Source organism: Synchiropus splendidus, chromosome 2, assembly GCF_027744825.2.
Source record: "Synchiropus splendidus isolate RoL2022-P1 chromosome 2, RoL_Sspl_1.0, whole genome shotgun sequence".
Taxonomy (NCBI): Eukaryota; Metazoa; Chordata; class Actinopteri; order Syngnathiformes; family Callionymidae; genus Synchiropus; species Synchiropus splendidus.
In genome coordinates this window covers 19368292-19390633 of record NC_071335.1, presented here as the reverse complement: position 1 = coordinate 19390633, position 22342 = coordinate 19368292, and the positions used below count along the sequence as shown (strand labels likewise).

The following is a 22342-nucleotide window of genomic DNA, read 5'->3' as shown; positions in this document are numbered from 1 at the left end:
CAGCATTAGCTGTGTTGATTTATAATATGAACTGACCATGTTTTTTCTTTAAAGATGTTGCTGAAGATTATGAAAAAATAAATTGTGAATTGTTTTCCATGTTAAATTTAACCTGTTTGCATTCTGTTGGCATTGGAGTGACAGAGTTGTAGAAAACGAGTGGAGTGTGAGTGGCACAAGAAGGTTGAATTAAACAGAGACGTGTGAATGACAGAGGCAGGAAGTAGAATAGGAATATAGAGGGGAAATTGTTTTTGTATTTGGCATGATTCAAGGAGAGTAACAGGCTGAGATCCAGGGGGGTGATGAAGAGCGTGCAGGCAAGGCACTTTAGTGAGACTTGCCATGATAGAGTGACTGAAAGTTGAATGAAAGTTGTTGCATAACATTCAGCCCCCCATTTCAATGAGCAATAAGCACTTATTTTTATTTATTTTTGTACGTGCAAGATGTCATTCTTCTGTTTCAGGGTGCACGCTCAGGCCTCTTGGCGTGTCAGGTGAAGGAAGTAGTTCAGTGTGAGCTGCAGATCACGCAGCCTAATCATAGCTGGATGGGATGAGAGGCTCTCTGGACTCTGCCGTGATTAGGAGCATAATCCCTCTCATATCGCCTCCTGAGTCACCGCCCTCACTCTGGATTAAACCTCACTAAGGACACACAGCACTTGGACCTGGATGGGCAGCTTCATGCTTATCTGATGGACGTCCGCCTCCTGTAATACATGTTTTGTTCATTGTAAATATTCTTTATTATTATTTGGTCATTCACAAAAAAAACCCAACAACTTTTGTTTTGGACTTCCCAAATGGAGCCGGACTTTTTATTCTGATTTAGCTCAGAATTGATGACTTTCTTCACGCTTGACCTGATGGACTAAGTGGAGGAGCAGTGGACCCTGCACCAGGGACATGGAGAGCTACAACTACACAGATGGGCGACGTACATTCCCCATTATAGTGAAGAGCATGGAGCCCCTCTATAAGGAGTACAGCCCTCCACCCAGGGACCTGATCCAGCTGCCTAAGTCAGTCCTTTATCTCCTGATGGCTGGCCTGGTTGTGGTCGCCGTAGCCTACGCCATTGTGGGTCATCTTATCAAAGACCTCATGCTGGACATCATGGGTAAGTGACGAGTAAACCCCCGCTATTCTGACCTTGCTTTTTAAACATCATCAGCCACGCATCATCGCTTGCTTCAATATTATTACTTCAATTCAAGTGAATCTAGTGAGTCGCTGCTCTTCATCTGGCCCAAACAAAAGGAACAACCATCATTGATCTAGGGATTTTCCCTCTCTCAGCTCTTCCAGTGCATGTTAGCCCACTTCAGTTATCACTTTCTTCCATTGCATTGCTTGAACTAGTGAGCATTTTAGTGGACAGAAATGTGGCCCGCAGCCTGGATCTTGCTTTTTTTTAGGGACTACTGAGGCCCCCCATGACGTGTAATCCATTCACATGAGAGTGCAGGACATTTGCAGCACATTTTTAGGGAGGCACTGATAAGCTCCCTCCCTCTGCAGGTCAGCTGACCGACTTGCGACAGGCACATTCCTAAACTGGAGTGGGCATTGTACCATGCTGTTGGGCTTCTAATATTGATAAACAATAATGTGCGATCGTGGGTCTTAAATTGTAAAATCTATCCAGACTTCTTTTTACACATTTTAAACTGCATGTTTCCTCAGACGGATCATGGTTTCATCATCAGCATCTTGCATGCTTGTTTTTAGGGACAGCCCTTTGTTTTATAGCGACGTTTGTGCTCTTCATGAAGGTCTTGTCTGGTGCATTTTATTGCAGACTGTCTGCTCGGTCCAGTCGAGACGGACGAGAAGAGAAAAGAAGGAGAGGTGGACGGGGTCAGCCCCCTGAACATCCCCCCATCTCTAACCCACTCGCACCCGAACGCCTTTCACGTGTGGGATCAGGATGACGTCATCATCCCCGTGACCCCCCCAGACGAGAGCCCATCGACCAGCCCTCTGATGGCTGTCATCCCCTACATACCTTCCATTTTCCCCACCAGCCTCAACATCAGCAGCCCATCCTTCAACCTGCACATCCCCAAGGAGACTGATGCCTGAAAACCCATGATGCAATGAAGACATTCCAGAGCAGCTTTTTCATGAACCCCTGACCTTTGACCTGCTTTACACAGGCTGGTATCACCCTTTGAGGGAGACCCAGATGACTGGAACAGAAAGGCAAAGCAGGAGGAAAATGGACTTCTTTTGGGATTTGAACTCTGGTGACACAAAATACTATACTGTCATAATCCGGACATGAGTCGGTTAAACTTCTCAAATGTGTTTCATGTATTTTTGTTACTGTTTCTTGCTTAAAATAAAGAGCAATGACCAGAATAGTGGCGATATATTGAAGCCAGTGGGAAAACACACCTCAGAAATTAGTTTTTAAATGTTTCTGTTGCATTAGATGAATGTAGTATTTCAAAAATAGCTCCTAAAAAAAATCTAAAAAAACGATCCAGTCGGGGTGTGAGGCCGGGAAGCTGTCCTTCTGGATGATATCATTTGGCATAAATCTTAAAACAACAGTTACATAACCCAAATCCCTCCCAATGTAGAGGGATTTCAACACGACATGGCAGATGAACATTAGCATGCAACGTTATTGCTACAGAGGAAACAACATTCAGTCTTGAAGATTTCTCTGTATTAAACTATAACTTCATTTAAACAGTGCATCTGCCCAGTCTGCTCAGTCAGGGATTGAGATTAGGGAGAGCAGATTAGATAAGAAGATTAACTTTAATATCCCTTTATTACTTTTCAGACACAGAATTAGACTGTCAGGTGTGTCTCGGTACAAAGCACTCTGGATTTAAAAAATATATTTTTACCACATGGTCCCATGATGCACTTTTTCTTAGGCTGTTACGCTTAAAGCGCAGGGGCCACTGGGGACCAACGTGTGGTCCGCAGTCTCCGTAACCAACAGCGCCAATGCGAGTCCTGAACACTGGGTTTGGGCTTCAGTGTTCTCAACCATGACACCTTGTTGTGCTACGGTAGCGACTCTCAGCTAAACATTCGAAAAGTACGTCAGTGAGCTGTAAAGTTGGCGGCAAGTCCACATCGGAGCAGATCAGAGAGGCCGAGTCTCTGTTGTGTCTTGTCTAGCAGATCCTTCAGCGGTGCTCGTTGTGAATCCCTGTGACTGCTACCAATTCACTTCTCCCGTTTGTAGATGATTCTCCCTCTTGTCACTGTAAAATCAGACTTTTAATTGGTTAAATTAAAATCGTCAACCAAAAAACATGTCGGCCACAACACTTTAAAGCTGTGACACACAAAGAGTCAGCTGTACTTTGACTTTGAATCTGCTGTGAACATCGTTTTTGGCCCGTGGGAGGAAACAGGAGTGCACAGTGGAAGAAGAAAACAGCAACCCACAATAGTGTTGCTTCTATAAACAATGCTCTTTTCATGATGGACAATTCCACAAAAGTATGATCGGAACTTGTTTTCACGCAAATACCTAAGCAGCTTTTCTATTTATACCGGACACAGTCCGGGTGACGTGGTACCGATCCTCAGCATCATGAGAATGCAGGTTCAAACACGTGGCTGGTAACAGCACGAGTCCCTCTAACAGGTCCCACTGGTGAGCCATCGCTCGGCCTGGATTAACTTGGTATCAGTGTCTGCCACTCAGGTTAAAGCTCTTCTGGCAAGTCATGTGGTTTATATATAATGACCGTGAAGGTCACGACCTCTCCAGGCCATCAGAGGCCTCTTTCTAAAAGGGAGTAGGAGATTTACACAAGATCACGCCTCCATACTGAAGAATTGCTGCAGCCTTCGCACACCAGGATGAATATTTAATGACTGGATTTTGAAGAGGGACCTGCATCACTGGCTCGGACTTTTAAACCCCCGAATGAGAATGAATGCTTGATTCCGTCGAAATGTTTTACGAAACCAGAAAAGTTGCTGCTGAACACTTAAAAACGACATATTTATTCTTGTGACACAAAATCAAATTTAAAATCTGGGTTTAAAAACAGGCATTGCTAAGACTGGATTGGTGACTAGGCTTCATATCTGGAGGGCATCTGGTGCGTTAGAGAGCATCTCTGTCCCGCGGGGAGAGGACGGTGCGGTACAGGGAGGTTCCTTTGGCCTGGAGGAAGGTCACTATCATCTTGTCTTTTGTGACCTCGGCGTGGACAAACCCGCCCAGTGTGGACGCTTGACCGGTGAAGAACTTCACAGAGTCTTTCGGAACGCGGTTCCAGTGTCGGACGTCGGGGTCCAGGAAGTTTCCAGCGCCGCTGACAATGTAGCCCACGTCCAACTCTTCAATGTACTGAGGAGGAGAAGGAGCCGGTCAAATCCGGATTGAAAGAAAAGTGCCTGGTCAGCACTTACCTGTAGGTTGTGGTCATGCCCACAGAGGAACGCGGTGACTTTGTACTTCAACAGCAGGGGGCGAAGCCTTCGCAGGAGGCACTCGGTGGGACCGTGTTCGGACACGGACCACACCGGGTAGTGACCGGCCACCAGCAGGAAGTCCGCTTTGTTCTGAGCCAGCCGCTGCTGCAGCCAGGTCAGCTGGCGGTTGGCGTCCACAGCGCGCAGCGGCCCTCGCGGCTTCTCGTCCAGGTAGTCCAGAGAGTTCCCACACAGCAGCACTGTGTCCAGCATGATGATGGTCAGGGTCTTGTTTGTGCTCGGGATGCGGAAGTTCAGCTCGTAGTAGTAGCCAGGAAACCTCCTGATGCACGGCCAGAGGAAGAGTAAAGCGACAGCAAGAGCGGAAGAAAGGCCAAGCTCCTCACCATCGGTCAGACTTCTTGCTGTACTCGATCTGAGCTCTAACGTTCCCAGCGTGGTCATGATTCCCAGCCAGCACATACCAAGGCACCTGGAGAGACTTCGCTGTGTAGACCATCTCAAACGTGTCCTGAGTTCAGAGCAGACAAGTCACCACAGAACATCCGATTCTCAGAACACCTCCAGGGTCACGAGGGATACTGAGCTGACCTTAAACCGTGGGGAGTCCACACTGTCCACGCCACTGTAGTAGAAGTTGTCGCCAAGGGACAGAACAAAGTCGGTTCCCATCTGCGCAGCTATCCTACTCATTTCCCGGGCAGTGGCCTTCTGCACCGCAGTGATGTAGGGTGGGTACGGCACCCCGCCCCAGTCCCCCACAGCCAAGAACTTTATGGAGGTCCTGTTCTCTGTCGATGGAGAAATCTAGATCATCCTCCCGAGTCACACCTATTCGCATCGGCTGTCTTCCCCTTCCGTATCCTGCTCCAGTTTGAGAGCCCTATAAAGCTTCTCCACCCTGCCTGCACCCTCTTCTTCACCTCAGTTCATCATTTTTTACTCTGATTCACCAACTCCAAATACATGACTTCATTCAGAATGTGTTCAATAATTTATGAACTGAAAGTCAAAACAGACATTAGATCATGAAACATCAGTGTATTTCTGAATTGTTTACAACAGAACAGCAGCAAACCTTCATATGGGGATGGACGGGTTACAGCAACATGGCGACTAAACTTGGACAGAGGTAAAGAAAGGGTGGTGGTTTTCTGAAGTTTCAGCTGAGGTCTTGATATTCAGCTCTAGTGCCACCTGCAGTCTAACTGACCTGACAGCATGCAATGAAATTTATAATGCTACACAAAGGTCAGCTAAAAAATAAATGGATGTAGGGCAACAGCACTGTGTAAAAAACAAATCACCAAGAGGATGGAAAAAGTCAAAGTTGAGTTATTTTATAAACCAAACAATGCACCTCCACATTATCTTATAAAATATTTGTCGCAGTGAGAGTAGTGCTCAGTTCCTTGGTGGGTTGCTAAAGTGATGACATGACTCATTACAAAAGCTTTGTGTTAGCTCAGTGAGCTTGTTGTGAATGGAAAAAAAAGTGACCCCTCTCAAATACGATGATGAGATACTCACTGGCGGCTCCCTCCAGGTCTTGGAAAGCCGTGGGGAAGCAGAAGGCCACAGGGATGGCCGCCATCAGGACGGACACCAGTCTGAGCTCCATCTGTGGGAACAAACCAAACCTGAGAACAACTCCAAACGCACCAGAGAGAAGTCAAACTCACACTGTGTAATCTTCCGCTTCCTCCACCTACTGGCAGGAAGACCTCTCTGTTGAAACCTCACCTGTTTGTGCTGTGGTCACCCAGCTGCAGCTGGTTGCTGCTGATCAGAAGCAGAGCAGGTCAAAGGTCATTCCACACATTCCTAGAGCAAAGAGTGTCAAGAAAGGAGTTGCAGCAGAAATGGAAGTCAGAAACACTCACTTGGGTTCGGGGCTGTGCGTCCTGGTTGAGCTCCACCTCAGTCTTTTATCAGCCCGCAGCAGAGGGACCAGCCCAGAGTCCGGCACATGATCCCAGCTCACACCCTGACTCAGTCTCCTGACCCACTATGGCTACTATAATAGCTGCTGTCCAGACACCTCTGTCCAGTTCCTGTTTTCTAGTTCCTGTTGTGCACCCCATTTCCAGAGATAAACTCATGTTTGCCACAAAGCCTCTTTATTTCGCTTCCTCACAGGCTGGTGAGAAAACACGACAGGAAAGTCTTAGTCAGCGAATTACTGGCCACTCTGACTCGCTCGATTGACAGACATGCAAACCCTTTTTAAAGGGACAAGGCGCCAATTTTGCACGGTGTTAAACCAACACCATCAACCACAACATTACGACCTCAGGTTTAAGTTGGCCAAGGTTTGAATGTCAAACAAGCTTGAGTGTTGCCTGCAGTTTCACAAAAAAGTGAAAAACATTTCTCTGCTAGTGTCCAGTTTTGAGTGCTAAGTACTAAGGCCCTTTCACCACCTAAGAAGAATTAGCGATTTATGTTTTTGAAGAGGCTTGAATTGTAATCGCACAAAAATATGAATCAAACACACAAAAAAATCAATTTCAAAAAGACATGTTTAATATATATATATATATATTTATATGTATATATATGCCTGACTCAAAGACAAACGGTTACACAACAAGAGCAAACAAACAGTAGTATCAACCATCTCCTCCTGAAATGAAAAGCTGGACCAGGAGAGTGAAAGGTTTCATCCGTAGAAAGAACCCTGGTTTTGAGCTGCGGCGCCCGGGACTGACGCGTAACCCTGCTGATTGGTCCATGACGACTGACTTCCCCAACCTGTGGCGAGACATTTCATTTAGTCTGTGAATTACAGAAGGACTGAGACTTGCTACTGCGGGACGTACCGTAGGCGTTGTAGCCCTGCGCCCCTGTCACAGAGGCAGGGTACGCCGTGCTGTACGAGTAGGCTCCTCCCTGACTCTGAGTTTGGGTCAGCTGCTTCTTCTTCTCTTCGCCATAGCCATAGCTGTAGGGACTCTGCTGGTCGGCAGAAGAAGTGACGGACTGGTAACTTGCTGTCGTGTTGTCCTTGGACTTTTCAGAGGTGCTGCTCTCCGGGTAGTAAGTGCCGTAACCTTCGGTGTGCCCGCTGTTGTCTGCTCCATTGTTGGTGAAGAGTTTGTCTAGAAGCAAAGGTGGATGTTGAAGCCCTCAGCTTCCTCCGTGGGACTAATAACTAGTGAGGCAGCCATTAAAGGACACAAATGGTGACCAGAAAAGAAACAGCATTTTTATTAAACAGTCTGCAACAGGAGGCTTGTGATACTCCGCCCCTAATATCATGAAACTCACTGTCCACCATGAAAGTCACGAAGACTCCACAAACTTCTGCGCGCTGCGCAAACGCTGTCTGGTCTTCTGCTTCCCTTCATGTTGTGGAGGGTGTTCCCCAAGGCTCCGTATTAGGGCCACTGTCTATAGCAATGAATCTGAGCAATCTTTGCGATAACTTGTCTGATGCTATGTCCCATTTTTAAGATAATGCTGAAGTTCATCTTCTGCTATAAAACCCTTCGAGCTCTTCTTTCCTTCCTTCCTGGTTTAGTCCTGTTTGACTCAACTCCATCTTCCCGAAATTGTTAACAGTTCATGAGGTTAAGATAAAATAGTCACCTGCTATAACCACTTTAAATGTTTAAACGTGTTTCTAAAGGAATGCAGTCATTGTTTTTAGTTATAGTACTGTATCAGCTAACTTCACTGTTCCCTATCTGCAACTGCACACGTCGCTCACGCGCTGATCTTTATTTATAAACCAATTCAGGGACTTCTGCCCACACATTTGTGAGTCTACACACGAGCGGCAACCTCAGCCGCTCAATGTCGACCGTGTACAGAAGGAGTTCAAATTGACAGATCAAGTAACTCCAGAGGAATACAGAGCAAGGAAACAGAGAATTAGGTGCAATCAGATCGTGTTGCTGCCCTGGGTGATAATCACCTAATCCCACTGTTGTGTCGTGTGTGACTCTGTTTGTTTACACTGGTTCTAGGCCAGGTCTCTCTAGGAATCGATTTAAAAGTGTCACCGTGCAGATCGACTGGTCTTCCTTTTAATTACTGGAGACAAATATTAGTGTGAAGCAAACACCCCAGCTATCTTCCATTTGCTGGATTTGATATAGGCTCATGAAAGTGAGATCGCTGGTTCCTCAGCAGCAGGCTGTTAGCGCCGCTGATGCTTAGTAACACCCGCCGGTCCGAGTGTGACATTTGGAACGTTAAGAAATAATCATTTATTTCACCGTGTTAGATGACCAGCCTTTCTCATGTGTCATTTACGCGGAAATGGAAGCAACAGGATCCGTCGCCGTTTTGGAGTCGGGTGCAGCGTTTGTTAGCCACCTGAATCTGAAACTTTTGAAAACATCCGGAGTGGAAACTTTCATAAATGCAGTGCTCTCTGTCTCAAATATTTCACGGACATAGCACAATCTCTAGAGATTCACCTGCCACGTCTCATATCAAATTAAATGTTTTTCACTTGTCCTTTTGACAGAATAATTGCTGCATTCAGCAAGGTTTTTCTATTTTTGCCACCTTGAAGAGGTATATAAAATGTGTCTAGATTAAAATGATATAAAGTTCATTTTTGTATTAGAGTTCACACTGGCCATCAAAACAACAAGGGCCTTGTGTTGGACAACTGTCTTGCACGGCCACTGAGGTCAACTGCAGGGGTTTTGTTGGGACCTCACAGTTTACTCATGTTGAAGTTTAATATGTCAAACATCAAGCAATTATTGCAGCTACTTTAACTCCATCAACAGTCGATAGATATTCCAGTACAATGTTTCCCTCTGCATTGTTTTCCACAAACATGACATGTGACTCACACTCTGAGTGTGTTGTGGCAGGACATGTGAGTCATGGACAGGGGACAGACAGGTGATACTCACGATAGCCAGAGCCAGTCTTGCTCTCGTAACTGTAATTGGCTTTCAAAATAAAACAGGAAATTAATGTCTGGTGTTTGCAAGACGACGTTGAGCCAGGAATATCTCCTACTTTTGTTGTATGAAGGTCCTGAAGACGAATACTGCCGTCCTCTGCCCCATCCCCAGCCCCGTCCATGACCCCAGCCCCGGGACCCTGAGTCTGAAGGGATCCCACGGATGGTGCCAAACCCCGGGATGTGCTGTCAGGGCAGAGTTGGTGAATTATTGTCACATAAGTGACATGTATGAAATATTACGACACCACTACCATGTCAGTGTAGGTCATCTTCTTCTTGTTCTTGCTAGATTCTGATGTATTTCCGTTGTCTGGGAAGAGCTTTTCTAGAGCCGCCAGTGCAGCGTAGGCTTTTGCCTCCTTCTTATTTGAGCCCCGCCCTTTAAACTTCTGTCCATCCACCTCAACCTGAAGAAACAGATGAAGACTATTAAGTGTTGATCTATGGTGACACAACTGTGGATTCTGTCTCACCTCCATGACAAAGCACTTTTCATGAGAGCCGCCCGTCTCTGCAGACAGTTCATACTTCAGGCTGCGGCGCTTCTCGTTCAGCTCCATTACAGGGTTCTTTCCGTTTTTGGTCAGGATGGGATTCTGGCCAGCCTGCACAGAGAAAGTCCAAAGTCCATCTTTACAGCTCTGAACTGTCATTTGGAAGACTCCAAAACTGGCAGACATATCATTAAATACTTTTCCCATCAAGCAGCAGACTTCATGGCTTAAACATCTTGTTGCATTCGCAGAAAGTTGACACTTCAGTGAAGCACACAAGCACCAGTACCACCTAACCATGACTGATAGATTGGTGGGGGTTATCGGGTCAACACACTTACGTCTTCTGAGGCTCCAGCAGCAGCAGGTTTCGCAGATTCCTGTCCTTCTTTAGCAACATTTGCCGACTCTGTCTTGGTTTCTACACCAGTTGGAAGACCCAGATCCTGCAGAACCTGTGAAACAATCAGAGGGACAATACTGCAGTTTAGATAAAACTGTGAGTCACGGAGGAAATCATCTTTGGGTTCTCACCTTTATCGCCACATTGAGCTTGGACGCACGCTTGGACGGTCCGGTGGCCTCGTACGTTTTTCCATTCAAGTCCACAGCCATTTTGAAAACCGGCTCATGAACCGGACCTGTCTGAGATATCAGGCGGTATTCCAGTCCGGGTCTGTATTGGTTAAGACGCATCACTGCGTTCAAGTTGACATCGTCGCTTACTGGAGAAACACAGAAACAGATGAGAGGAAAGAAGAGGGAGCTGCTTCCTGTATGCATGAAGAAATGTCACTATTTTGATCTTTGACCTTCAACACCTCCACATTTACAAGACATAAAGGATCTCTCATGGCATAGACTTACATGATTTCCTTGGAAAACGCTTCTGGAACTTAAAAAACTTCTTCTGTTTGCCATCGAGATGGTCCTCCTCATCAGCAGTCTCCTCTGTGAAGCGTCTTTTCGAAGGCGTGCTGGAGAATCCGGCAGGTGGGATCTGGTCTGCTTAACACACAGTCAGAAGTGACGTTAAGTTCGCAAAAAGAAACCATTTGGTGATGAAGCAGGAGAAGTCAGTTACCGCCAGGTGAGTAGGGCTTCCCAGCTCGAACGACCTTCGGGTCCAGTCCCAGCACTTTGTACACCTGGCCAAAAGCACACAGCCTCAAGGCAATCTAGGGGAAATAGAATAAAAACGTAAAGCTGTTTATTAGCACATCCTTCTGATCATACATTCAGGACGGTACTAGATGAAAGCTGATCATTTTCATCTCGACTCACACCTTGCTTTCTTCCCTGAATGTCAAATTTAAAGTAGCAACAATATTAGCGCAACAAACCAGCGACATCCACTAGTCTGCATATGAAAGAGGATATTTCAGTTTGTTTTACCTGAGCCTGTTGGGTGACATCTTCACGCTGCTGAAGAGTCAGAACATCGGACGCATCCACAGGTTCCTTCTCACAAGGATCTTTAATACCAGGCCCCCCTAATAACAAAGAACAAAGTTGTTTAGCTTCATCAGCGACCACTGCACAACTCAATCATTTTTTTCCCCGTTATCCGAGGTCGGGTCATGAGAGTCTTTTTGTGATTTTGCCAAAATTCAAAACCAACACAAACTCAGGCTTAATGGTTACATAAGTCTATTTTACAATACACTTACACAACATGCAGGGATTAAAACAGGAATTATGACAGGGGCAACAAAAATCCAAGGCCACCACGGAAGACCATGAATTGGGTTTAGAAGTGACCGGATCTGTAATAACCTCAGAGCTCACCTTGTAAAAGGATTCCAGAGGCAATGCACTCCAACACCCTGCGGAACGACTCGCCGACTCCCATCGGCCTATCAGACGTACTGATGGCCCTTTCCACGAGCAGCTCTAGCAGCTGTGAAGAGATCACGAGGACTCCATGACTTCAAAGCTCTGATGGAGGAGAGCAGCAAAACCAAGTCAGGTCTCCTCACCCATCCAGAAACAGGAGCCCAAGAGGGGCTTCTTTCACACATGTCCCTTAATATCCGGATCACGACGATGGCAGATGTCAGTTTATTCACTTTAGCCTGAAGACACAGAAAAGGTGGGTTCAAGGTGCTTCAGATGTTAACACACACAAAACAACAAAACAGTTAAATAAAACAAGATTTGAAGTTATATTAGGCAATTATTGAGACACATCATTTACCAGTTTTTTTTCTTAATTTGCACAAATAAAAATAACATAAGTATGATGAATTTGTCAGCTCACAATAATTCAGATATTATTTCACACTGACTGCATCAACTGCTGCTGGGCTCAACCATCTTTGCATGGCGTTTCAAAATCTATGAATTCAGGTTCAGTAAAGGGAGACAAATATGGTTGTCAAGTTTCTAAAACCCGACAGCAGATGTAGTGAATTTGTTTTCATCCTTCACGTGGATTCTGCACTTGAGCTCATAGACCTTGAAAAGACCTACTGTCAACAGATTTGCAGCATGAGAGGGTCAACAGCTGGGGACCAACTAAAGAGCTCACAAAGTTGCAGATGCTTCGTGGTCAAGCCTGTTTGAGTTGATGTCAATCCAAACAACAAACAATTTATAACAACTAATTTCGGTCATTATGAATAGTCTTTTTGTTAAGCATTTTTAAATTGTACAAGGCACAGGGTTTTTTCATTTCTTGTCTGAACTTGTCATAAGTCAGCAAACTTAGGTTGTAGCTACTGACTTAACTAGCAAAATGAAGGTTGTTGTCTAGTGCATCTGTAAACACATAAATAAAAGGTAAAAAAAAAAGTCGAATGATGGATCTGGCTTGTTTGTTGTTGTGTTTCATCATTATGTGCTGGCTAAAGCAAGTCACTTGTAATACTGGGCATACGTACACACACAAATTCAAAATTTCAAAACAGCAAACCAATACTGAAGTTAAACCGGTGTAAGTGCTGAACTATGAATGCAACTAATATCTCCAGATTATATTCCGTTACATTTGTTACGGTACAACAATAAATATGCGACAGTTATGCGAAGCAAAAGATCACCAGGATAAAAAATGGAATGGAAAACAGGCAGTAAATCAGCAGCCAGTGTGAAGGTTCTGTTACTGACCAATGAAGATACGACAGCATCATCACCAACTGGACAGCTGGATAGTAAGTCAAGGTAAAAAAGTTGGATGAGATAAGAGCGACTTTAGCGGGGAGCCGAAAATAAATGTCTTCTTTCTCTCCAAATGTGTGGGGAAAAAAAACTCAATAGAAAGCAAAACCAGCGAATAGATAATGACGTGAATCCAAACCTGGAACCACTTGGCGTGGCGGAGAGACGCCAAGGCAGCTAGGCATTTCTGCCTGTCCAGAACATCCAGAGGATCGTCGGCAGTTTGCGATTCTATTGACGAGGGTAGGTAAGAAGAAACAGGTACAGTTTGACCAAGGGGTTCTCGGATCTGTCTTGCAGCTCAGGGAGTCGCAGCCCGCCACAAACCATCAGCAGCGAGGGAAGGGGGCCAGAATTACTGCTCTTGTTTCCCCTGAATACGGATCTGCTCGGGTGTAACAATGAAGTATGTGCTGTCTGGTTCCAAAGCAACTATGGGGGTGACTAAATATGTTCCCCTTCTCTCTGTGAAGCTTGGGTTTGCTGCTCTCCCACTTCTGAGACAGTGTATCCAGTTGGTCAAAGGTCCAGCACTCCTAAAAAAACTTGACAAACTAGAGGGCAATTAACTGTCAATCACAAACATGGAGAGCTGTGTGCTCTGCACCACTCTGCAGCAAAATTGATCATGAGAACTGATAGGAATCAGGACTTACTTGTGTGACTGAGTGAGAGGCGAGGTTGAATCTCATTTTCTACACTGCACAGAATTTTCCCAATGAACAATTTATTTTTGACTGTGATTTTTTTTAAGCTGAAATACCTATCTGTTTTAAGTGAAAGCAAAATTACAACACAAACTTACATTACACAACAACAAATCTTAGCCAAGACAATTCTCATCCTTAGGCCCTGCTCCCTCAACAGCTCAAGTTTGATCACCTCAGATTGCTCATGGACTTGCTTGCCACACTCTCCATGTCCCCTTTTCCGGTGAGCCCCACTCCCCTTAATCCTCTTCCTCTGCAACTGTAAACTCAAGGTTTAGTTATTTCCTCTGTTAGGATTTAGCCCTTCACTAACATGACTAGTTCATGATTGTGACGGAAAATGAAATGAACTCTGACTCTGACTAAAACATAATCTAAACTGATGCAGCCTTTCACCAATATATAAGAGGGGAAGCAAAGTAAACATCTGGGACTACCCTTATTCACTGTTTTTCAAATTGCATGGACTACTGATCATTTTTGCTGCAGCTGGTACCAATGAACCAATTTAGCATTAGCACATGCAGTTCGCGCTTGTCATTCCTGAAAAGCCTTCATTACAAACATGAAAATAATTCAGGAAGAAGACACTAATATGATTTTGTGACTACTGATTTTGCCACCAACACGTGCAGCAAACGTCTCATGCCAGTGAAGACCCGCTGTTCCTGTGATGTTCACTGGCATTAATCCAACATGTTTCTGTTCCACTGAGATCTAGTTAGGATCTGATGTGCCACACATTAGTATCTGGCAGCAGGTCAGCGGAGCAGTACAGTTCAAGACACGACAATGTAGTTGCAGTTAAAAGACCTACCGTCGGCACAGTCTCTGACAAGAGGCGACGTGAGGTGGATGGTCAGAACAAGGGGGGATTCCTTTGTGCTCGTCACGATGATGTCACCGTCGCTCTGACTTTCTTTCACAACGTATGACCCAGCTGAAATAGACTTGAGCAGAGAGGAATACCACATGACATAACTACACTTCAGATCTTGTCCATAACTAGAACAGGGCCGATAATGTCTTCTGAAGTAATTCAAACATGACAAAACACATTCTTCAATAACCGCCAGTTGAGACATGCACAAGTACGACGTTGAACTCATCACAACGGGCTGACGTGTATCTGCTTACTGTTGCATTGATTTTTTTCAGTGAACATTGAAATGCAACTGAAAATGTCAGTTTATTTTATGTCACAGTAACTTGTGGATTACAATAAACCAGAAGAAGAAACTTCATCATGTTCAAGATCTGCTTCCACTTGGATGGTATTTTGCAGTTCGACACCTACTGACATATACCATTAAAGTCCATGTAAACTCAATATATCACTTAATAGATAGAGCAAGCAATAAGAGACTACTTGTTTGTGGTCGTCTACCTCTAATTGTGTGGTCAACTTCTCAGCCACTTCTGTGAGCAAGTGAGTGGTTGGTTTGTTGGAGCACAGCAGCACCAGCTCCAGGTCCTTGTCTCCTTTCAGCAGCAGACCCTTGGCGACCAAACCGACCCTCATGACCCCCCGAAGAATACGTTCTTTCTTCTCCAGACTTTTACTATGAACAGGAAAAATATAATTCAACTTCCATACAGGTGACACGGGTGAGAAATAAAAACATTCCCCTACCTTCCAGGTTCTGTTTTTACTTTCACATCGGTTCTATCCATCTGGTCGGACACATTCTTGAGGGCACATTCCACGTCTGACACTATGGTCTGCACAGCTTCCAGTTCTTCTGTGGAGGGGTACACTTCAGAGTGTTTGAACAACACCCGCCGATCATAAGGCCCTTGCTTAACCTGGATCGGCTTAGGCTCCTGGAACAGAAGTCACGTTGAGTCAGACCATTTATGAATCCATGTATTGATTGACAAAAACAGCAGTAACTCAGATTTTATGAAGCAGATGTTTAGATGAAATGGAAGCAATAGATAGGATTTTTTGAGTGGAACCTTTGGTGGACGTATATCATGTGACTCCTCCATCCTTGCAACGTAGTCATTGTATTTTCTCAGCTCATCCTCATAGCAAAGACAATCATACCAATACCGCAGTTCATCATATCTGAAACCATAAAAACAAAAAATATTTTTTAACGAAATATATTTTGATATTGCACACAGAGCACCGTTTTATTTTAAACCCTAAAACAACACAGTGAACATCAGAGGGACACTCAGACGTCAGCAACATGTGTTGACAAACATCACCTGGCGAAGTCTTTTGGTAAGAGGCGGTGACCCTGCTGGATCAAGCTGTCCCAGTACAGAAGCTCCTCGTAGGCCTGTCGCTCATCCCAAAAGTGCGACATCTCCCTGCGTCTTCCGCGACCAAGCTGACGTCTGTGGAACCGAAGAAAGACGCTATTTTAAAACATCGCCGACAGAGACTGATGCAGCCTCCCTCATCCATGTTTTATTTTAGCAGCGTAGTAGCCATGCGTAGGGTGTTTCTCAGCAGCAACAATATGATCTGTGACAACAATACGCCCCCGAATATATTCAAAACAACACATAATTCTGCCCTGTGCAATGAGCAAATGACCACAGCACATTGCGGTGTTTCTATTTGTACCTGAGCTGAGCTAGCCAGCACGTATGCTACACACGGGTTAGCACGTAACGTTGTGCCGCACCAGGCAAAGCACAGCATGTCTATCTTAACGACAAGCATTTGGTTTGTTGAACAGACGACAAGAGTCTTTTATCCTACCCTTTCTTGCAAATAAAACGAATTATATCGTCCTTTTCATGGAGTGCAGCAACTTCTTCTAAATTTGGGAATGTAATGTCAATAGGGACATGTCGCTTTACTGGCCTCATGAGGTAAGGCGTTGCAACTACACTCTGGTTTGAAACAACGAAATGTCTATTTCAATTCGATAATGCCACCAAATACGATTGGACGTTAGTGGCAGAATATCTTTGATTCATTGTTATATGTCATTTGTGTAGCCCATATAAAGCATACTTAAAAAGCAGTGCCTTATAAAGCCTTGTATTATTATAGGACTCCATTATAGAATATATAGTAGTGTATTTTAGGCCTACAGAATAAAGATTAAATTATTTTATTATGCTTGCTGGAAAGCCTGGCAAAAACCATTGACTTAAAATATATGAGTGTATGGGCCAAACTCATTTAATATTTCACTAAAATTCAATTTAAGATCATCTTGAACATTATCCTGCAAGCTTTTGCATTTAAATACAAATTGTGTTATTGATTTTCATCACGTGTTGCCTCAATGAATGTGACTCTTACCTGGAATTCAGACGAGCACTTTCCATAATTTGAGCAGTGGGTTTTAAAGCAGTAGAATTCACTTCACAACTATTCACTTGTGTCTGCTGCATCTTTTTATGCCTTTCACCTGTAGTTATTCAGCACCTGTCTATGTGACGTCATGTGACGCTTTAATGATTTAATAAAACAATTTTGCTGTCATAAAGGAATCAGGCATATGCTGACACCCACCCTCCTTTATCGATTTTCAAGCTTTTCCAGACGTGCATCACGTTCCGCCTCCACACCTGTGGAAGATAATGGTTGACAAAAGATTGTCGTCCCCAGCTAACATGTTTCATCACTTTATTCTTTTAAAACGCAACAATATAATTCCCTTAACATTGAAACAACACCAGTTAAACATATCATTGAACCGCATGCCCGAGAATTCAATGGTCATTACTCACTCCACCTATAAATGCAAGCGACCTTTGCTGGTTGCAATGATTCAGCTGTTCTGTACATTGAAAGCGAATAGTTACAGCGTGGTTACATAAGAGGAACATGTGGTCTGGGAAGTGTTTTCATGAAAGTTGGTGCTTTGATATCAAGAGGGACTGAAGTCTTATGTAATACCTTTATCAAAACCTAGCTGCTTTTTTTTTTTGGAAACGTGAATGAATATCGATCTCGACTCAGACTTGAGTGACATTCTTGTCTGAACCGGCAAATGACGAAGACTCCCATTGGCTATTGGTTGTTCCCCATCCCAACTGGCACTTAATGAAGAGGTAGATTTTGCGCAGGACAGTGCGTCGCAGCAGGATGTAGACCCACGGGTCGAGGATCTGGTTCCAGGCAGCCAGCCTCACCCCAGTCATCAACAGTCTGTAGTGGGAATGGACCTCAGTCAGGGATCCTGTGTACGACTGAATCACTGACATTAGGCCGATGATCTGCAGACACAGAAAAAAAGAGTAATGAATTACAGCAATCATATTAAAACTAAATGTTTGGTCGAACCAACATGAATATATTCTGCTAAAATTAGAAGTAACAAATATAATATCATCATTATGACGCGAGAAAAAAACATTTTGAATTATGAATGCTGAGAATGAATTTTGTGGTGCTCTTTTGGGGTTGAAACCAACAAAGGTAAATTTATTTATGGGACATTATAACTTTTGGTCGCTTTCTCTCTACTTTCAACTATTTGTGCTGTTCTCTTTCAAATTAATATCTATCAAATTATTTCCCCAAATTTAGGTGGAAACTCTTTTTCACACTTTAAACTGAAAGTGTTTCTCTGAGTTAGTGTATCGTTCAACTGTATTTCCACGTACTCACCAGCAGGGGGCACCAACAGATACAAGAAGTGGCCATGACTCCCACCAGTTGCAGCACCATCTCTATGTCATGTGAATGTGTGGAATGATGGGAGCCTGGCTTCCGTCTCATCCGAGCCAGCACCAGCGTCAGTCCACTGATGGTGTTGCACACCAGAGCAATGACCACCGCGGCCAGACCCAGTCCAGAGAAGAGGGCCATGAAAGCGACGTCCACAGCTTCGGTGTCACTGAGAACTTTGATGAAGCACCAGGTGGCAGGTTCTTGGTAGCTATAGGAGCCCAGGTGGACGCAGGGTAACAAGGCCACGCACAGAGCTGCCAGCCAGACTCCAGCCAGACACACTTTAATCCGGGTGGTGGTGACCAGGGAGGCGTGTAGGAGCGGCCTGGTCACCCCCAGGCAGCGTTCTGCCGCCATGGCACAGCCCATGAATAGAGGGCACAGGCCAAAGAACACCATGCAACCCCCGAGGAACTGACACATGCCATCCGACGTGCTAACTGGGCCCGCACCACCAGACACATACAGTTGGATTACCAGGGCCCCGGGGATGACATGGCCAAAAAAATCTGTCACAACAAGTGATGCGGCGAACAACAGAAAAGTGGGTTTGGAGCGGCGGCGCTGCTGCGAATAGGCGTCGACTAGGATGAAGAGGGCGACGATGTTGGAGATGATTCCAAGAGTCATGGAGAAGACGGTCATGATAACTCCTCTGGTGGTGGACTGATGCAAGGAGACGTTTCCCTGCGGCTCCTCAATTGCCTCCATGTCCTGCGCCGGCCCTCCACTGTCATTCAAGAGACGAGCGATAAAAAGCCAAGGAGCTGTAACAGGTCAGCAGCCCGTGTCGGCAGGTGGTCCATCGTGACGGCCATCTGAAAGACAATGATGAGTTGATGATAGAATGAACATGTGCAGTCTTGCTGTCTGGCATTTGTCTCTGAAAACACACTGCCACACGACTCTTTGCACTGAAACATTTACGTTACTAATGTACTTGAATACAGAGTGTCATCATTCTCTTAGGGTTAGTGGGAGATGTTCAAAGAAGAACCACTCCAGAGATGCCAGAGGATGCTCATGCATCCAGTCGACACCATACTGGTGAGGTGGTCTAAAAGGGAGGAAGCCCACATAGAAGGCCATGGCCTCACTGGCGAGATTATAACTCTTGGTTGGCCTGGCAACGCCTCTGTACTCACCTGGAGGAGCTGTACCTAAGGAGATTGAAGACACAACCTCAGACAAGAAGGAGATCAGTTTCCTGGATGGACCTTTTGGAAAGCTTATACAAATCAATAGGCCAAGGAACAAGAATCACAAGTATCTACAAGTGTCACAGGTGATATTTAGAGTACAAGATATTGTATAGATCCTAGAACTAATAACTGGAGGACTTGGTCACATGATTTTGTTTGGATTGGTCAATGCAACATCACCTTGAAACTTATCTTCAATTCAGGGATGAAAAAACAAGTCATTATCGGCCTCTGAGGTGACGTCAACAACAGCCTGATCCGTGGTGATACACAGTGTTTTTCACATTTCACTAAACCCCCTCTGATTGTATTTATTTGGCAGGTCCAACTATGGCACATAACACCACCCCACATTTTTAACCCTGACAGACATTTTATTTTGTTTTTGTGCTGTTCTTCCACATGGACCAAAATGACATCCACATTTCATAACCAGATTTGGCACCGGCTAAAATACCATTCCAGTGAGACTGGTCAAAATACAAGAAGTAACCATGACCATGCCATAAGTCATGCAGAAAACCTGTGTTGAAAGACAGAAACACACCCAGGCTGTGGAACTGCTCACAGCAAAGGATGACAACCATGAAGTGTGTGACATGTTAGCTTCATATTGTGCGAGAATGAGGCAGCTGACTTGATCAAAGACCGTCACAGTATGAGCTGTTTCTATCTTCAGTCAGCCAGTACTTGTGGTAAATGAAGTACATGTTCTTCACAAGAGTTTTTCATCATTTTTAAGTGGCCTAACAGGGCCAAAAACAAATTGTAACACCAGTAAATCACATTCAATCTGAATGCAAATCTAATATTATAATATACTGTAAAAAAAAAAAAAAAAAATTTGTTCCAATTTCTGTTTCAATTTAATCACAGGACATGAAAAAAAGGTTTATATTTCCATTGTCAGCCGTTATGCAAGTTTAAGGACCCCACTTGTGCATATGATTTTAAATAACCTTCAGAAGAAAAACGACCCATTATACAAAACGCATGCAAATGCAGTGCATAAACTTACCGCCGCCAGACTCAAAGTTTGAAAATAGCTGAAATATTTGGTTTAAGCCGCCGAAAGAAAGTGCATTTTGAGGTTTCCTTCTGTTGAGAAGCGATGCCCGCCTGTCTGCAAGTCCTCTGCTCCGGGGTCCGTGAAGGCACCACGGGGGTGCGTTTCTCTCATGCTGCCGAAATGTCAAAACCGACTCTTAAGCGCAGATTTGAATTTTGAATCAAGTCTTTGTTCCAGAGTTCGCGGGTGTATCTCATCTCTCTATAAATGGTTAAATCTCGACTCACTTCAGTCACCGTTTCACCCCATTGTAGCAGCAGCGGTGCCTTCTGACGTCACTGCGCGACGGCTGCACGGCCGTTATGTTCTGGGAATGAACAAAAAAAAAAAAAAAAAGAAAAGTAACACTGTTCTTGCAAGAGGTTTCCCACAACAGTTTTCTGAAGCGCAGATCTTTCAACTGGAGTAATACCTTTTAAGTCGACCCGCTGGTCTCCCTACCTTTTCTTTATTTATATATTTGCCTTCTAATAAGAAATGCTTATTTCTTGACCCACGTTTGACCCATATAGATATTCAGGATCATCTATTTGCATTCGGAACATTTCAATTGATTTCGCTATATTTAGTCAATATTTGTATACAACGAAATAATATTTTATAATCAAACACAATATCAAACAAAAATATATAAATAAAAATTTTGCTTTTCAAAGTGTTTTGGTCAGGTCTTTTGGTCCCGCACAGTACACACAGTAGTGAATTGCCTGCCTCTGTGATAAGACATATCAAAAGTGAAGGCATTCAAAGCCTGTCATCAGCACTGTTTAAAGAACACAGTGTGGTTAGAAATGTGCACCTTCAATGCAAATTTCATGTGAATGTTTGTGACAACATGATTTGGTTGCAGATGTCTTTGTTTTGTACATGGAAATAATGCATTTAATATTAACTAAGAACTGTTGTGGATATGTTCATCAAGGTCTAAGCAGCTGCTGGAAAACATGCTGCTTTATTTTTGATTGGCAGCTGCAAAGAGAAAATCATAATGAGACATAATTTGTTTACAATTTCTGGCTTTTCGTCACGAACTCCATGAGCTTGTTTTAATTTGACAAGGAACAGCCAGCGACGCTGGTCACGCAAATCCACTGGTTATGGCTTTGGCAAGTTTTGTTTTGGGCTCACGGCTGGGGAGAGCACAAGCTCACGGAGAAACAAAGACTTTTTTGTATTTTTAAGGAGCGTGAGAGGCGTTCGCAGAGGGATTCTGAAATTAGCTTGTTAACGTGAATTTTAAGTGTGAAGACCAGAAAGAAAATAAGGTGTTTTGAGGACATGAGAAGTGTCTTCACTGAGCTCGTGAATTTCAGACAAACAAAATCACTCAAGCAAACAAAAACGTAAATATTTGGTATTATCAGAACAAATGACCCACATTTTTTGACTCATTGAACATAAACCATATGGACTTCACTCACATTTTCCTTTGAAAACAGAAACCTTCGTGTCCCCCTCACCCTCTGTTCTTCCATTGCTGCCATCTGGCCTCTTCACTCTTCCAATAATAAGTCTGAGGTTTATTGGATTGAGGCTCTTTAGACCACAAAGTACAAAGATCTCCAAAACCACTGGAATCTTTAAAGTCAGGTATTTAGGATGGAACTATTTGGATATGTTTATAGATATTTTGGAAGACTCAAAGTGTCTGTTTGATTACAGAACACTCTTTAGTCTGGGGATAAAAGCACCTTTTTTATTTG

General features: G+C 44.2%; 3 protein-coding genes across 12 annotated transcripts; all 3 read right to left on the bottom strand.

Annotated features, from left to right (window-relative positions):
- Positions 1–3955: 3955 nt before the first annotated feature.
- LOC128753835 (tartrate-resistant acid phosphatase type 5-like) lies at positions 3956–6694 on the bottom strand. Of its 8 annotated transcripts, none has more exons than XM_053855965.1 (7): positions 6308–6694; positions 6107–6206; positions 5955–6045; positions 5016–5215; positions 4811–4935; positions 4401–4746; positions 3956–4338 (listed from the first exon to the last, which is right to left on the bottom strand). In XM_053855965.1, the coding sequence occupies exons 3-7, from the start codon at positions 6043–6045 to the stop codon at positions 4093–4095; spliced, it is 1008 nt and encodes a 335-aa protein (XP_053711940.1). In that variant the 5' UTR covers positions 6107–6206; positions 6308–6694; the 3' UTR covers positions 3956–4092. The 8 variants fall into 8 exon arrangements, with proteins under 8 accessions (XP_053711940.1, XP_053711941.1, XP_053711939.1 ...); XM_053855966.1 differs by having other exon boundaries at positions 6107–6203; XM_053855964.1 differs by having other exon boundaries at positions 6107–6248; positions 6308–6693.
- A 63-nt stretch (positions 6695–6757) lies between these two features.
- Positions 6758–17081, bottom strand: LOC128753834 (interleukin enhancer-binding factor 3-like). 2 transcript variants are annotated; one of them, XM_053855958.1, is made up of 20 exons: positions 16992–17081; positions 15938–16069; positions 15680–15791; positions 15354–15544; positions 15108–15282; positions 14538–14670; positions 13150–13241; positions 11831–11926; positions 11640–11751; positions 11247–11344; positions 10936–11029; positions 10719–10856; positions 10386–10576; positions 10193–10306; positions 9831–9962; positions 9609–9764; positions 9411–9540; positions 9302–9340; positions 7247–7525; positions 6758–7178 (listed from the first exon to the last, which is right to left on the bottom strand). In XM_053855958.1, exons 1-20 carry the CDS (start codon positions 17015–17017, stop codon positions 7087–7089), a joined length of 2532 nt encoding a protein of 843 aa, XP_053711933.1. In that variant the 5' UTR covers positions 17018–17081; the 3' UTR covers positions 6758–7086. The 2 variants fall into 2 exon arrangements, with proteins under 2 accessions (XP_053711933.1, XP_053711934.1); XM_053855959.1 differs by lacking the exon at positions 16992–17081 and adding an exon at positions 16440–16529 and having other exon boundaries at positions 6759–7178.
- Positions 17082–17356: 275 nt separating this feature from the next.
- Positions 17357–22137, bottom strand: LOC128754479 (prostaglandin E2 receptor EP1 subtype-like). 2 transcript variants are annotated; one of them, XM_053857127.1, is made up of 3 exons: positions 22061–22137; positions 18306–19186; positions 17357–17911 (listed from the first exon to the last, which is right to left on the bottom strand). In XM_053857127.1, the coding sequence occupies exons 2-3, from the start codon at positions 19077–19079 to the stop codon at positions 17651–17653; spliced, it is 1035 nt and encodes a 344-aa protein (XP_053713102.1). In that variant the 5' UTR covers positions 19080–19186; positions 22061–22137; the 3' UTR covers positions 17357–17650. The 2 variants fall into 2 exon arrangements, with proteins under 2 accessions (XP_053713102.1, XP_053713103.1); XM_053857128.1 differs by lacking the exon at positions 22061–22137 and adding an exon at positions 20589–20974.
- Positions 22138–22342: the final 205 nt, after the last annotated feature.